Source organism: Centroberyx gerrardi, chromosome 1, assembly GCF_048128805.1.
Source record: "Centroberyx gerrardi isolate f3 chromosome 1, fCenGer3.hap1.cur.20231027, whole genome shotgun sequence".
In the NCBI taxonomy this organism is placed as follows: domain Eukaryota; kingdom Metazoa; phylum Chordata; class Actinopteri; order Beryciformes; family Berycidae; genus Centroberyx; species Centroberyx gerrardi.
Window position 1 is genome coordinate 18,969,945 of NC_135997.1, and position 17,735 is coordinate 18,987,679.

Below are 17,735 nucleotides of genomic sequence, written 5' to 3' on the forward strand. Positions count from 1 at the left end.
GTGTGTGTGTGTGTGTGTGTGTGTGGGTGGGTGGGTGGGGGGTGTGTGTGTCTGGAAATAACCTTAATGTTAGAGGTTAGAGAAGCAAGTTTGTGACTGAAAGGGTCGGTTCAAATAACCAGACGAGTTGGGGAAATCTGGGCGGGGATGTGAGACAGAAGCTCCCTCCCTCAACAAAACACTTTAAAACTTTAAAGGGCACCAACAGTTCAGACACACACATACAGTGCATCACACACATCTGGGACTCTGGGTGTGTGTGATGTACTGTATGTACCGTAACACTCCTGCAAATGCTCCTCCGGGCCATCGCTTTGAACGAGGACGCATCCTTAATTTGTTCTGTTTAGTAAGGGTTAAGAAGCAATAATCCCAGTCGTACATCTAGTCCAGCATGAGTAAATCCCGTTACCTAGGGGATGACCTTGCTCTGACTGGGCCTCTCATCCCAGTAAGTGCAGGGTTAAGAGCCTACAGAGTCTGATCTGAAAGGCCCATCCATTACATCGCAGAGTGGGCGCCCTTGAACACTCAGGCATGTGTTCATGCTGTACAGTACATGTACTCACATGGAAAGCCAACATCACTAACACAATACAGAATTCACATACATGAAATTACTCCCATGAACTCGGACAGTTTACTCTACACTGTCAACATATCTCCCAAAGTTCCCAAAGATAGTAACCAGGGTGAATTTCATAATGATGTGGGTACAGTATTTTTTTTTTTTTATTCAGAACTATTAGCAGTAACATGAAATGAAGCCAATTTGAGTGTAGAAGTCCAATGAAACATTCCCTTAAGTCTTTCTCACAGATTAGTCTTGGCTCTCTGACTTCTAGCTTTGCGAAAGATCATCATGTTTCATTATGCTGAATTAATCATCAAAGATCTCCAAAACAGCATACAAATGAGCATGTAAACTCTGTTTTAGGGTGGATTTTCCCTTTAATGCAATTAACACAAAAGACAAACTGTACTGGCTGTGGGGTGTGTAACTACTCATCAATACCATACAAACCATATGAGCTGCATGTGAACACTTGCATTAGCTACAATGACAGTCAACAGTCCTGTGATTTAGAAACAATCAATAACATGCTGTTCAGATTGCTTGTGTCACATGAAGTAGTGAAGAATGTCTTGAAGGAAAACAACTGTATCACCTGATATGGAGGCATACAGCAATATGCAACATATCAGCTCCTTCAAAAGAAGTCACTGTTAACAGTATACAGTAAAAAAAGATGTGAAACAATGTCATTCCTACCTGTGATCACCCAGAAGTCTCTGGTAGCAATGGAGGTGTTCAGATTGTGGTACTCCAGCGCTGCGAAGACAACAAACACAGTCATTCCCCCTTCTCATTATAAACCATCAATCTTTGTAAGTTTTAATCTTTGTATAACCAAAATTGTAATAGGAAACCTTCACAGCCTTCTCATCTAACCATCTCCTATGTTACCTAGATGTACTCAGATGAAGTTTTGACTTGAAAATCTGTTCTTAAAGAAAAAAGGGGACACTCAGGGAATGTGTGTATTTTCTAGATTAGCACCTTAGATAGTAGAAATGATAAAAGCCTATTTGAGTGTAAAAACATCAAACATTTCAAACATCAATTTATGGGCCAACAAAGTTAGTCTCCCATTCATTGTCAATGGATAAACTGTAAAAAATGCACACTAGAGTATCTTGTGTCTTGTATGGTATTTGGAAGATAACTGTTCATGTTCACAAATATTTATTAGACTTCTCTCATTCATGAAATAGCATATCTGAGTTCTTAAAATAAATGACATTACCCTTGAATACTGGACTTTGGTGAACTCTTGTATGGAGGATTTTTTCATTTAATATTCATATGTGATCATTAAATGATGAATGCTGGATTTTTTTTTTTTTTTTTTGGTGGAGCATTAGGAATGATCATACCAAATTAAAATTTAAATGAAAGAAAAAAAAAAAACGGAAATTAAAACAGAAAAAGAAAAATTGGCAATGAAAAGAGAAACAGCAATCTGAAAATGCAAACTGAAATAGAAAACTTAAAATGAAAAGTGAAAATGGAAAATTGAAATAGAAAAGAGAAAAAAAATGATAAAAAGAGCACAGAAAATGAAAAGTCAAATCCAAACAGATAATTGACCATTTTCTTTTTCACATAGCCGCCTCTCATTTCCATTTGGCTTTTTCCGATTACCATTTTAAGACTTGGCTTCTTGTACCGGAATCACTCTTCCTTTACTCACTCTGCGAAACGCTCCCCAGTCCAAATGACCATTCTCCCCTTGTTTGACTATGGCGATGTCATTTACAGGCATGCAAGCAAGAGTGTCCTTGAACGCCTAGTGTTTTGTACCACTCAGCAATTAGGTTTGCCACAAATGCCCCCTATACAACACATCATTGTGACTTATACACTTCTGTTAATTGGCCATCGTTACAGATTCGGCGAGAGATTCATTGGCTTACACTCGTTTACAAAACCCTCCTTGGTCTGACTTATTTGATACACTTATCTTGCTAGAAGTTCCCCGTGTTAATACTTCTTCTGGCCAGTCCTCCTTCCAATTTGCTGCTCCCAGCAGTTAGAATGAGCTGCAAAAGACTTTGAAACTGGACAAATTGATCTTCCTCACTACTTTTAAGGACTCTATTGCAGAGTTGTTCACACACACCTGCAACTGTCACCCAGCCTTTTAACTGACAAAGAAATTTGTCTGTTCTGCTTCATGACTTGCATGACTTGTAATTTTATTTGGTTGTTTGTTTGGTGTGTGTTTTGATTATTTTCCCATTCCCATACTGTGTTGGGTTTCTCTGCCTCTGCGATGTATGTAACATTTGTGTCTGATAGTCTTATCCAGATTTGTTTTTTTTTTTGTCCCCTTTTCCCTTTACCCTTCGAGAGGTCCTTTTGTCCTCTTGCTAGGCCGTCATTGTAAATAAGAATTTGTTCTTAATTGACCTGCCTGGTTAAATAAAGGTTAAATAAAAAAAATAAAAAATAAAAAAATTTCTAGCTGTATGAAAATGGAAATCTGTGGCTTTTCCATCGATCAGCGAAAGCAGGGTGTGGGTCTCAGATGGAGGAGGGGGTGGTGGCACTTTAAAAGGAGTTCAAAACGGAAAAAAAAAACAAAAAACATTTAAATATCAACAATATAACCAATCTTTCTTTTAACTGCATTTTCAACTTTTTGTTTTTCATAGTCTACAAACTAGAAAAATGCAAAAACATATTAAAAATCAGTAAAATTATTATCTTCGCTGTTATCATCCCAACCAGCAGAGAACTCGCTAGCCAAACATCAGCTGTTTGGTGAGCCAGCACTTGTGATTCTGGAGCCGGTTCTATGGAAACTTCTGAAACTTCTCTTTGCGAACAAGAGAACGGTTTACAGTTTGGCGCATTTTCTACGGTAAAAACCTCAGCTTAGAGCCTCATTATCACTGTGTGTCAGACGGATACAGCAGCAAGGAGAGCTTCCAGCTGCCTGTGCTCTGGGTGCCTCTGTGTTCTCTTACATCTATTTCCTGCCTGATTAAGCTCTTGTGCTGGAGGCTGGTGCAGTGTTTGGGGGAATGCTGTATCACTGGCCTATGAAAGCAGACTCGCTGCTGAAATGTACACTCAGGCATGACAGGAGAGAGAGGGTGAGAGAGGGAGAGAGAGAGAGGAAAGGAAGAGAGAGGAGGGCTTTAGCATGTTAATGGCTAGCGCTGCAGGGATGTCAGCAGAAATCAGTTTAACACTGCCCAGTAGTTTCAATCATGTAGAATGCTAATCTGTGATGAGCTTTCACATAAGCCTCCACTGTTGTGCGATTGGGAGCCTGGGGGATACAAACCAGAACACTGCATCAATCTGAAGAGCATAGAAAAAAGAAGAAAATCCAATTCAGCAACATAAAACTATGATCAAAATAATGCTTGATAATACTGCAGCACAGCTTGGATTGTAGTTTTATTTTTCGAAAGACAAAATAAACTTTTGGCAGTCTAAACAGAGACGTTCTGTCTGAAGCACAGTCTCACACATACTGTTTGTCCAAACGCCCTCACACATATTCCCTGAACTGAGAGAAACTGTTTAAGAACAGAGGAGGGGGGGTGGGGGTGAAAGAGCTGAACGCAGCAGTCCAGCCTAGCCGGGCCATGGGAAGGATGGAGGAAATGATCGGTGGGATACTCCGTGCTACAAACAGCAGCTTTGGAACGGTGTGAGACTCCGGGCCCTGGGTGTTATGAGAATCCCCCCGCTGTTAATTATTTACCGCGATAATTGGCTTTGAAGTGAGGAGCCAGCCGCTGCCAACATATGCCAGGGCCTGCTCACACCTCCCGCGAACAGTGTAATATCATTAATGGCAGGGGTACAAGACAAACAGGGCAAACTCACTGTCATACGCTCTCTCGGTCCTCCCTTTCCCCTCCTGCGCTTACATTTTTTTCCCCTCCCTGTCTAGCTCTCCTCCCCTCATAGTATATCCCTGTCTTCCCATTCATATATCATATTCTACTTGCGTCTCTCTCTGCTTGGCTCCCCCTCTCCTTTCTCTTTCCCCCCTCCTCCCCACCCTGCCCGGGGGTAATTTGTCTCCCTAACTTAATCCATTCACAACACAAAGTGAGCTTTAACTTAATGTTCATTACCGGCGATCCTACTCATCTCGGTTCAAACGCGGTACAGTGTAAACCGAAGCTGCCATCTGCCTGTGTATTAATGGCACCGAGTCGTTCCAGATGCTGTGTGCTTGTCTGAACGTGACCCCCCTCGGTTCTCGGTTCTGCTCAACGTGGTCACTCCAGGTGCATTCTGGGAGGTCAGAGGTGATCCGTAACCCGTGGGTGGATCCCAAAGCTTTTTCACCCCTCCTCTATTCCTCTTCCCCTCCTTCACTATCACTCCTCTTCTACCAGGAGGTAAAGTGGAGGAGACAAGGGGAGGAATGGAGTGGAGGAGAGGAGCAGCGAGGAGAAGTGGAGGCCAGTTGGGACAGTTTATTTGCTACTTCATCATCATTACTGATGTAACCTGAGCTCACAATATGACTCGTTGGCAATCAGAGTTTTTATGCACTGTTCACACATTAGCCTGAAGCTGCTGACATTAACTAGCAACGTTACAAGTTAGAAAATATCACTGACTGTAACGTCAACTGTAACGTTAACTGTAACTCATATTAACTGTTATACTCACATTTATGAGCTGGTAATTCACTTGTCATGTTTTGTCAAGTTTTGTCAATGATGTCACATTCTGGATGTGGTCACAGTGAGGTCATCCCCCCTAAAATTGAAAGGACTTCCTAGGGAGGATACACCCTGTGCATATTCCGTCGAAGGAGACTTCAAGAGCCTCTTCTCACCAACATCAACTTCCGGGTCACAGAGGAAAGGAGGAGTGAGTTTTGGAGCTTTGGGATCAACCTCACGTGCGTCTGTCGTATCTCCCTCCACAGAGCAGTGTACATTTTACTTCCCAGTTTAAACTGGGGAAGGATACAGACCTACTGAGACTCTACTGGGAGCGGTGTTGACTCCCGCCGTTTAGACTCCTGTCACTCTTCATTTGTTTGTCTGAGTGCACAACTCCAACACAGAGGGAGCGCCAGGCTGAGTATGCCCTCATAGCAGACTGAGATGAAAGGAAAGGGCTTAGTTGTGTCTCTGCATCAACTATCTTTAAGTGACTCAATCATTAAAAAACAACTGTGATTGTGGAAGGCAGGAGAGCAGTCACGAACATCCAATTACTCAAAAACTGGACGTCACTCAGGCTTACAGCTTAAAGTCTGACTTCTTCCAGTGCTTCAGTAGCCTTTCTCAGATAGTCCGGTCCACATCAATGCTACAAATACTCAGAAAATATGAGCCACTCTGGCTACATGAACTGGAATGGAGTTTGGGGGCAGATCTTCAGGGCAGCAAGGTTGATCAACTCTTCTTAATTAACCCTCCCCTATATACACAGATAAAGATTTTAGATTGGGCCAGTAAGATGCCACACCAGCACGCTCTCTGAGACAAAGCCTGAAAAGGCGATATAGACTGTTGGACTCAACAAAGAGAAGCACCAGTGGTTGGATTTGACTTGCCCACTGCAAAAAATCTCCATCTTAACAAGTCATTTAGTCTATTATTGAGTCCTAAGATCGTCATTTTCGTAAAATAAGTGAAAAATCTGCCAATGTGGTTAGATCATTTCATTTGTTTCCAATTGCAAATCAGTTAGTTTCAAGAATTTTGTAGAATCAAGTGTCATTTTCTTGATAGTAGTGCAGTGATCTGCCTTATTCTGACTTGTTTCAAGATATTAACACTCATTTCTAGAAATTCCTGAAACCAGTGAAACTGCACTGGATTTTACTGGAGTTATATCACCTCATTGGCAGAATTTTTCTCTTGTTTTACCAAAAGTAAGATTTGAAGGCTGAATATGAGACTAAATGGCTTGTTAAGATGGACATTTCTTGCTGTGTGTTTGGAAAATAAAACATTCACAGGTGAATGAGAAGGCCGTTTTCCGGTGTCTGTTGTAATTAAGACTGTTGGGTCATCCCAGAGTCATAGATGTATTGCAGAATGGAACTTGTAACTTACGCTCAGCGATGACAAGTGGAGGATAGAAGAGGAAGTAGCCCACCAGCTCAGCCGACAGCTGACCCAGGAGGTTTGAGGCAGCGGTGCCGTTAAGGAGGACAGTCCCGTTCCTCACAGAGTAGACCAGTGACACAGCAGGAGAACCGGCTATCTGGGAGACACCCAGCATCTTGGAGGGAACAGGAGTGGTACAGGCCCAGAGAAAGAAGAGGACATAGAGAAATGTATAAATATACTCATCAATAATTTACAGAATAGAGACAGAATGTAAAACATCCCCAAAACAATTTAATTCCAAAATACTATCCATTCTGGAAGAATTTTGCTTCCTAAATTTCATCAGTCAATATTTCAGAATCACAGATCATTCTATCAGCAAAATCATAACTGTTTTGTAAGTGAAGATCTTAAGAAGACTCTTAACTTTAATAGCTACCCATAATGGACTTTACTTTAATACCAGCCATCGTTTTGTTAGAGGAAGTGTGAATGTTTTCAAATGGTGCATATCTCATTTTGGAATGAAACACTTAAATTATTGTATTGGATCAACAAATATTACAAAACCATCAAGAAGTGCAATGGCGGGGAAATTGGCGAGACATACAAGACTGCAGAAGTGCTGTAATATTAATTTTGTCATCCATGCAGAACCATCAAATTAGCTTTAGTATAGGCTATGTGTTAATGTGGCAGCTCATTAAAACTTAATACAAACACTGCCTCTCTAAACACAATCAATTTGCATCTGAGAAGCAGCTCTTATTTAAAATGCCCATGCCCGTTGCACAAAGGGATGACAATTATGCACAAATTACACACAGTTTGCGTTCTTGATTGCATCTGCCAAACCACCTAAACTACATGGTAATATGTGTGTAACAGGACGCAAAACTGTTGGAGGTTAAATCTATTCCGATATGCGACAAACAATAGTTTGCAAACTCTATTAGACGCCATAGATCAATCTTAAATTCTGTTTTCAGTGCATTTGCTATACAGGATACAAAGACTGATGGTTCTTTATACGTGACATTCTCCATTAAAGGTGAAATAGTATGTCAAGTCTCAGTCTGTGTCAGCCTTTAGATCCTTTTGATCCGTTGAAACACCACGAGACAAGAGCACTACACTACACATCCTTCAACACTGGCATTGCGTTCGCCAACATAGCTTTACCATAGCTACAGTAAGGTAACACCTACACAGTGCTAAGAGTGAAACACTACAGTGCACTACAGTACCTGAACAGAGAGCCTGCTGTGGGTGTTGAGCACTTTGGACTGCGCTTCAGAAAACACGTTCTCAAGCCTCTGTTCCATCATTTGAGAGAACCGGCAGGACCGCGGATCATCGCCCGCTCCCACAAACCGCAACACTGAAACACAAGATGAGCACACAAAACAAATACAGGATCATTACATGTTTGCAAACGTATTACTGTCCATAGCATTTTTAATGATGCTTGATGATGCCATAAGATTGCATTTTCTCTATCCTTGACAGAGTATGGGGAAAATCGAGGATAAGACTAATAAGATTGTTAAAGGTCATCAGTATTGGGGGTGAGGACACATTGCAGACTTGTACTGAGCATATGTCCTAACCCCAATTCTGACTGACCATGCAATACATGTTCCTCTGAGGTTATATCACAAGTTTCTTTTGACTTCTTACGTAAACCCAGTCCTCATGGAACGTACTCCAACAGACATGCATTCGCAACAGGACTATACGTTGATTCAACAAACAACAGGAGAAGAAATATTAAGTCTCAGGCTGTTTTCTGGCTGATATGTTTTTTCCCTTTCATCCTGACTCTACACCAGCTGACCTGTTTTCAGCTGAAAGCCAGTGGCTGGGCTGGGTCTCCATAATGCAGCAGGGAGGGGCAGGGCTGTTACCATGGGGAGGTACTGTCGCAGGTCTGCAATCAGCCTATCACGGCCATAGGAGCCCAGGCCCTCCAGCACTACAGAGGGAGGGTAAACCATGTCCCCTCCAGTCACATGATAAGCCACCGTCATGTTGGGGGAGCCAAACACAGTCTCCACCTGAGAGGGTAGAGCAAAGAAGAGAGGGAAATTAGATTCCTTTAAAGAGGATCAATAGGCATAGTCAATCAGTCATATTAGTCAACGAGCTGACCCGCAAGATATTGAACTGTAGTGGATGGACAGGAGCACTTAGATTGTACTTTAGCTACTTGCTAATGAGAGCATAAGAAACAGAAGGGAGGGTGATTATGGGATAGAGATATGCGGAGAGAACTGGAAGGGATTGGAGGGCCGCTGGGGAGAGAGGGAGACAGAGAGAAGAGAGCAAAGATGAGAGAGACATGGGAGAGACTGTTAAAAAGGGAGTGCTGGGACAAAGAAGCCTATGTTCATTCATTTCAACCCTGAGAGACCAGGTATCACAGCATTCTCATTCTGAAAGACAAAGCAGAAACACCGGTGAAGGCTGTGTTTTTTTTTCACGACTGCGTGTCTCATTATGCGTACGAACGTGCGGGCCTTTGTGTGAGCGAACGTGTCGGTGGAGAGAGAGAGAGAGAGAGAGAGAGTTCGCCTTAGGTGAACTGTGCCTATGTGTGTGTGACGGGGTGGAGGGGAACAGAGAGAGAGAGAGAGGAAAGGGAGGCAGACGTAGCAACACAGGGTGTGTGTGGGAGAGGTGAACCCATTCAAGTCTGTCATCTAAACCCAACTGAATGCCCGTGTTGACAGAGAGATCCACTGGCTGCCACACTGAGAGCCTACAGTCTCAGTGTACCGTAGTAGCTTGTTATGAGCTCTGCGAACAGAGCCTTTTATTATCACTTCATCCTCTCAGGCTTTGCCCATGTGAAGGTGTTATTGAGAGATTGCATTTCACTAAGTCAGAGACTGGTAGCACACCCACTAACTCTATCTCAACGGTGTGAAAGACCGCCAAGGGATTAATCCAAGGGATCTCAGTCATTTTGGCATGCCACTGGTTTCCTGTCACTGGATAGCCTTTACTGGAAATGTTTAATATGTTATGAGATATAAATCTAATATGTAATATATGTAAAATACATATAATATAACATATGTTTTCAAATGGTTCTTGTACTTTAGTCTTGCACTTGAATTAATTTAGTCTACTTCTCATCATCTTTTTTTGCACTGGTACTCCACATCTATCTCCTCCCAACCATCTATAACCTATAATTAAACACAAATGCAATTTCCCTCGCTTCCCATTGGATCAGGAACAGCGCTACTAAAAAGAACACTAGCAGTGTTGAAATGGGTGATAGGAGCGCACTGAAGCAAGATACCCGCAGAGAGTACAGAGAGCGAGAGAGAGAGAGAGAGAGAGAGAAAGAGAGAGAGAGAACATGTGAGAGCATTGACCTTCACATGGACAGGACAAACACATGGGCCTCCCTCTCAACAATTTGATACTTCCACGTTGAGAAAGACATACTGCACACTGAGACATTTCACTGGAATGCATGTATACACGTAAACACGTAAACACACACACACACACACACACACACACACACACACACACACAAACACACACACAGATGCACTTATACATGTTCAAAATTGCAACACTCTCAAGGCACTCAGACCCACTGGAGACTCGGCAGAAAGAGGGAATGTTTCATGTAGGTAAAGATCACATTGCTGCTTCGTTCATTTCCAGGCCCAGTCCTGCTTGTACACCCAAATTCAATTCCAGCCATTGAAAAGGGCAATTTCTCAGAGATGCACCATGTCTCACAGTAAACAGACAACATCCAACCTACTGGCTAATATCTTCCCCTCAAGCACTCTTTCCCTCTCCCACTCACACACACAGGCAGGCGCACACACACACACACACACACACATTTCTTCTTCTCATTGACTGTGTTTCAGCATAGCTTCTCGTAGCCAAGAGGTGCTCCTAATACAAAGTCACTCTGAGTGGAGGTATTAGAGGCTTATTGGAGAGAGAATGGTTTTGGCACAGTGGAAACTATGATTGGTTCCATAAACGGCTAATCCACAGACAGACAGATCATTGTGTGCGCACTGGAGCTGTTTGTGTCCATATCATTACTGCAGGGGAAACGCTCAGATTGGGTTCCCCCCGGAGTTTTTGTTAAACGTAACCTGGTGTGTCCGTTGCTTTGGTAAGACTGATGAATGTGCCTTTTGGTATAGTGTGGATGGATTCTGTGGATTCTGTGTAACTTGTAAATATGAATCTGTCAGCTTTAAATATAAGGAGATTAGTGCAACAATTGTAATCCACAGCACTGCTACACTCCTCGTCTATATCGTGTTTTAGTGTTGGTACAGTTCCTCAAATATGTGACATCACCCACTGCCTTCTGGGACACATTCAGTCAACCTAATTTCTATATTAGTCCTCATCTCTCCTCACGTAGCCTACATGAGGGTCCTTGGTTTAAGTGTCTAATTCACTCTACGTTATAAACCACCAGATTTTAGTGAGTGTATCAGACCAGCAGCAGACACTGGGCCATGAATTGTTCCCTAATGCCACGTTTTGCTTTATTGCTGATCATCTGATACAACACCGAGCAACAATCTGGGCTTCTGAAGTAGTGGTGGTCAATCGAACTGTCATATTTACACACAGCTTCAAGGGAAACAAACTGAAATCTGCGGTGCACCGCACATAATATGAAACTACAAAAATGGAAACTTTAAATGAATATGCTAATTAAATTCTGAGAGGCTTAAATGACAAGAAATTTTAATAAGCTTCACTGTGGTCTAATTCACTCCATGCACAACTTCTCCTCCCCTGCACTGAACCAAAATCTCAGCATCAGACATCCAAAAACGTCATTTTTTTCTGAATCCATTTAAAATTTATTTCTGTACCCATTTGGATTCTAAATGCCATAAAATATTACTTTAGGTGACAGGGATTGTTGATAGATGGTAGGCACGTTGTCACAACTGCACAGTCTACGTCTGTGTGGAGGCATTTCATCTTTATACCACTGGCTGCAATTGTACTGAGTACTGATGTTGATTTATGTTTTAGAGATAACAAACAGCAGCGTGGATTCCAAGAAGATTTCCCCCTTGGGGAAAATAAAGTTTATCCTACCCTATCTTACAATGTAAAAATGTAACAGTGTATCTAAGCCAAGCATGCTACTCCAAATCTACCATTATAGATTTAATTGTCCATCGAATCAAGTTCTGAACACTTCTAAAATGGATCACTACCTTTTTACTGCTATCTGATTTTATATGTAAATGAATGTAATAATATAGTAAGTTTATATAGATGGATAAATTGATGGTAGGTAGATGATAGATGGTAAGCAATGTCCAAAAAGCCGCATTTGTACAGTGAAGTGAAATAACACCCTGACCTGAGCCTGGGCTGTGCTGTCATTCAGAGCTTTCCTCAGGCCTTGACTCAGCCCCCTGCGCAGGTTCTGCCTCTGGATGCTGTCAAGCCTGTTCCTTCTCACATAGATGGAGACAACTTAGATAGATAGACAGATAGATAAGTGGGTAGATAGACAGATCAATAGATAGGGGAAAGAGAGAGAGACAGAGAGACAGAGAAAGAGAGGCAGAAACAAAGACAGAAAAAGACAGAAATAGAGCAATGTTAGAGCAATGGTACAATTTCATAAAATATTTCCAATATTTCAGACCACTGTATTCCCACAGAATAAAGTAAAAGAAAACAATCATTGTTCCGAAGGCTGAGCTGTTGAAAGTAAGTAGAAATGTTTACCTGTCTTCACCCACAGTCTCTCTGTGATGTTGCACTGCTGTGGCGGAGCTTCTGTGGTGGTGGTGAAAGGGGAGAAGAAGACGGTGGTGGCCCCTCTGGGGGGGCTCGTCCTGGGGACAGGAGGAGTGAATGTCCTCCTGGTGGCTTGAGTCTTGGTGGTTGTGGTGGTTGTGGTTCTCCTGGTCACAGGGGCAGGCTGCGGCGTGGTCGTGGTGATTGGCTGCGTGGTTCCGGTGGTGACAGAAGGTATGGTGGTGGGGTGTTTGATTTTGATGGTTGAAGCTGCTGTGATGGTGGTGCTAAGCTTCAGAGAGGCTGTTGTGGTGTCCTGTCCAGGGGTCAGAGGTGATACCTGAGATGTCGTCTCGGTGGGCCAGGCGGAAAGGGTAATGTCGACCGACTGAGGGGGCGTCAGATTAGTCTCTTTATCTTTGGGGATAGCGAGCCCAGTCGCTCTGGATGCTCCAGTGGTTAACTCATCCGTCCCCGTCTCTGTAACGACAACAAACATCTCAGTCACTTCCCGTGAGGGACGGGACTCTGCTGATGAGGTCAGACTGGGGGGCAGGGGTGGAAATGTGGGCTGCACACCTTTGGAACTGACAGAGACAGATGATGATGATGCAATGCCAGGGTACATGGTCGGGCTGGATGATGATGTCATGCCAGATGAGTTAATTACAGTTGATGATGGTGATGATGATGGTGATGGTGATGGTGATGGTGATGATGATGATGATGATAGTGATGCTGATGATGATGATGATGATGATGATGATGATAACGATGACAATGAAGCAGTGCGATTCATATATAGGGAGGACAACTGTGGAGCTGTAGTTCTGCTGAAGGACTGTGGTGAGGTCTCTGATGATGATGATGATGATGATGATGACGGTGATGATGATGATGATGATGGTGGTGATGATGATGACGATGATGATGACAATGATTTTGAAGCTTTAGAAGACATTGAAGCAGTGTGATTCATATATAGGGAGGACAATTGTGGAGCTGTAGTTCTGCTGAAGGACTGTGGTGATGATGATGATGATGATGATGATGATGATGATGATGATGACGATGACGATGACGACGATGACGATGATGACAATGACGATGATGATGATGATGATGATTTTGAAGCTTTAGAAGACACTGAAACAGTGCGATTCATATATAGGGAGGACAATTGTGGAGCTGTGGTACCACTGAAGGACAGAGGTGATGATGTTGATGATGATGATGATGATGATGATGATGATAATGATGATGATGATGATGATGATGATGAGTGAAAAAAAGAGTCTATTGGTGAGGTTATCACTTTCAGTATTATTGAGTCAGTTGTGTTACTAATATTGACAGTGGGGTGGGGAAAATGGGGTGCGGAGTTGTTTGGAAGTATTATTTCAGTATCAGATGCAGATTCAGGAGAGTCAACATCAGTAACTGTCTCTGGGGGGTTATGCTTGCTGTTATACACCAGTGCAAGGGAGACGGCTCGTGAGGATGTCACAGAGTCATTAGTTGTGTGAGAGTGGGGCAGAAAACCATCTAACCCTGATGTTCCCCAAACTGATGGAGCGGGGGTGTTCTCACTGGCTCCTCGTGGCACGACAGCCACAGGAGATCTGAGATTAGCCGGAGACAGACTCACACTCTGCTCGTTGGATCCTGGAGTGCCATTAAGATAAGTAAAAGATGTATATTCTCCCACAAACTGCTCTGTCGCGTTTGGCTGAACTGAATATGGATCACTGGTGAATACTGTTGGAGCACTTGAATTCAAGATATGGGCATTAAGCTGTTGTCCCACTCCCAGTTTTGGTTGTTCAGATGATGGTCCATCTGCTGGTAAGTGAGAATTAACACTATCAAAGGCAACAGATGCATTTTCTGATTCAAATGAAGTGCTTTGAAAAAATACCGGCTTGTTAGTTTTCCACTTTGTATGTGGTGCCGTTCGTCTTTTGCCAAAGCTGAAAATAGTACTATAGTTTTGCCCATTATGGGAAATAGGAGCTGCTGCAGATGATGGTGGAGAGAGCAGGGTTGTTAGTCTGTCTAAATAAAACTTAGATTTATCACTACTCACACTGATAAATGGTCCCTGGGAGTGAGAGTGATGGTTTGGCCTCAGTGTTGGGATGATTTCTGACCAGGAGGAAGGAGAGAACTGCTCATAATGGCCCGCGAGTGTCACATCATCTTTCCGCGAAAGGCGTTTAAGAGGCTCTAATGCAGCATCAAAAGTGACTGTGGATAAAGTGGATAAAGGGATACCAGTGGAAGATCCTTTGACGGATCCTTCAGAGTCTCTTTTCAATATCAAAATGGCTTTTGTAGGGTTGAAAGAGGGCAACTGTGTTGTGATCTGCAGTGATGGAAAGCCCTTCTTGTAAAACACAGCGTCTCTGATTGTAGCGGAGCCCTCATTTCCGGCAGATAAAGGAGAAACTGAACCGTTTGCAGTATTTCTGTGTAAGCCCTCAGCAGGCCTGTTTGTCATGTGAGCATAGGAAGCTAGTGATGCTGGATCTTTACCTGCACTAGAGTGAACCTGGCTAGTCGAGTGAATATGAGAACTATGGTCTGTCTCCTCTGATTTTATGATATGAGCAGAGATTTCAGTTGAAGACGCAGCAGTCTGTTCAGTTAGACTGGGTGGTGGAGATACACCAGGCCTTGTATAAAACGTGCTGGGAGAAGTAAAGAACGATTTTGTTTGAATTAGTGTCTGTGAGGTGGTCATTTGAGATGATAACAAGGCTTTGGATTGGTCTGAGAGATTAACTTCACTATTGCCAGATAGGCCCGAGGCATCATCAGTAATGTTGTTAGGGCCCTGGCTTCGAAAGACGGGTAGTAAGTAGGTAGCCTGACTGGGGTTTGGAAGACTTTCATTCATGGTTTTAGAAGTCATGTCCTTTGCCAATTCCGGTGGCAATGCTGCTGAACCAGAAAGAGACATTGTTTTTCTGTCAGAGGTAAAGATCATTTTCAGTGTCATCCATCCTCTGTGTTCCTGAGTTATGCTCTTGGGAGACCCCGTTTGTGTTACAAATTCCAGTGCGTTTATTGCTGGACTACGTGGCAAATTAAGTGATTCTGACGCTGACGTGGAGGAAATTGTCGCCGTCCTAGCAGGAGAGCTCATGTTGGGGCCAGCGGTGGACTCGGGCCTCATCTGCATGAGTGAAAGTGATCTATTCTGGTAAGGTTGAGAGGAAATAGATCTGAGCTCTGCTCCTGCTATCCCTCCCTGGCTGTTATTTATATTGAGGACAGGAACTCTAGGGCTGCCGTGACCTGCTGCTGTCAGTAAATCACCAGGATTAGATGCATGCTCCGAGGACACCGTGCCAGGGTGGATAGGCGTTAGCTTAGTGATTGCAATTTCAGAGAGAGATGTTTTATCTGGTGGGGTCCTGGAGGAAACTGTAAAATACAACCCTGAGGTTTGGGATGTCATTGCTGGTGATACACTTGGATTTACAACATGTGAAGGCACTGACGACACTGTTGCAACTCCAAGGCTTCTGAGAACAAAAGCCTGACTGCCTACCGCTGTCTTGTCTTCCTTTACCCCACGTAGCGTTGCTTTCACCCTCTCCTTTGTGACATGACTAGCAACTGAATAGCCTTCAGGACGGGCAGACAGCAACGCTGATGTAGGATTTTGTGAAGCTCTCTGCTGGCTTTGATCAGCATGATAATGATTAGAGAGAAATGAAGTGCTTGTTTCTCTATTATTGGTCGAGATAGTGTTCATACCTCTCTGTCTCCGAGTGGCTCTGTTTGAAAATGTAAAAGGAATTTGTCCATGTTTTGATGTAAAATATGATGAATATGCGCTCTTTGCTGGTGTCGTCATCACGTTAGTGCTTATATTCTCTATGCGTGCTTCTCTCATGGCATGCGATTTATCCAGTGAGGAGTAAAATGAGTGTGTTGGCTCTTTATTGCTGCGTTCTTTGCTGGTTTCACTGGTCAGTGTTTCACGAGGAGGAAAGTGCGATAGAGAAGCTGCTGCGCTCAGTGGTCTGTTTGCAACGGCTGGTAAATCAACGACTGAACGAATGGCGGACTGTGCAGATGTTAGGCTGCCTGTCCAACGCGGAGACCCTGCTGGTGCTAATGCTCCTATTTGTGTCTGAGGGATAGAGTTGGACAGAATCCATTGGCCTGGAGATGAAGGAGCTGTAATCCATTCAGTGGAAGATGATAGTGATGATGAAAATAGGGACAATGATGATAATACTGAGGAAGTGGATGGTGTTGGTGAGGACAATGATGATGATGACGAAGATGATAATGTTGATGACAACGAGACATTCCTGTTTCCATCCATCAAGGAGACCTGTGATGGCCCCGACACAGTAGATGCCATGGTAACAGCCTGAGGTGCTGTGGTGTGTTGGTGAGGCATGCTGGAAGTCAGACCTGAGCTGGTGGATGGGTTCCTATTGGCTTCCACAGATGAGGATGGGGAAGACGTCTCTGAGCCCTGGCTAGAATTATCTGAAGGCCATTGGCTGGTGTGGTTCTTGTCCCTGGTGATAGTCGGCGAGGCTCTGCTTTGAGCAAGGCCCAGCGGATGTTTGACAGTCCCTGCCAGGAAGGTAAGAATGGAGGAGAACGCAGGCTGCCCTCTTAACCCTCCCCCTTCAGACACAGCCCCGCCATCTGATTGGACGACAGAGAGAGGCACCTCCTCCGCCACGGGCAGGTCAGCCAATGGATGAGCAGGAGCGGCTGTGACTGTGGGGTCGCTTGGTAAAGATGAGGACCCGGAGGCATCATAGGTGGTTTTGTCTGTAACGGAACAGAAAGGGAAACGAAGGGTTAATATTGGCAATTTCAGCAACAAATGCCTACTCTTAAAGCTTCAAAACTGCTGGGAAAGATTGTGTGTTACTTTTATTTCCATTCCAAGTGAATCCATTGAAATGCTCTTTTATGTTGCTCAAAGCTCAGAAATTAGGTCTATGGAGAGAAAAGAACAAAACATGAGAATCTCTGCAGTCCGTGAGCCATTGGCAGAGTAAAAAGCATTTCATCACCTGAATAGACATGCTGATGCTCTGTCCCCGTAACAACCGGCAGCGTGACAAATCTAACTGCCTAAGCAGTGTGCATATTCATTCAACCTGCATGTCAGCACAGAATTACCTTCTCTAAACATGACAGATGGAGCCATTACATTGATCCAGGTCTGTTACACCACTATGTATCAAATAGTACTACATGTTCCAGATGGGAAGGGTTTCCCATCAGTCCAATACAAATAGTGTCAGGTAAGTTGTCAAAGTTATAAATACGAAATTGACTTTCCTGTAATTGTCTACACTATCTGGTACTCATGC

At 43.4% G+C, this 17,735-nt stretch overlaps 1 protein-coding gene across 1 annotated transcript in view; it reads right to left on the reverse strand.

The window, feature by feature from the left end:
• Positions 1–17,735, reverse strand: part of kiaa1549lb (KIAA1549-like b) — a 56,409-nt gene that overhangs the window by 19,264 nt on the left and 19,410 nt on the right. Inside the window, exons 2-8 of the mRNA XM_071907092.2 lie at positions 16,847–17,184; positions 12,367–12,877; positions 11,993–12,108; positions 8,447–8,666; positions 7,857–7,990; positions 6,613–6,781; positions 1,274–1,333 (exon numbers count right to left, since the gene is read on the reverse strand). Of these exons, the coding sequence (XP_071763193.1) occupies positions 1,274–1,333; positions 6,613–6,781; positions 7,857–7,990; positions 8,447–8,666; positions 11,993–12,108; positions 12,367–12,877; positions 16,847–17,184 (1,548 nt within the window). The remainder of the gene's footprint in view (positions 1–1,273; positions 1,334–6,612; positions 6,782–7,856; positions 7,991–8,446; positions 8,667–11,992; positions 12,109–12,366; positions 12,878–16,846; positions 17,185–17,735) is intronic.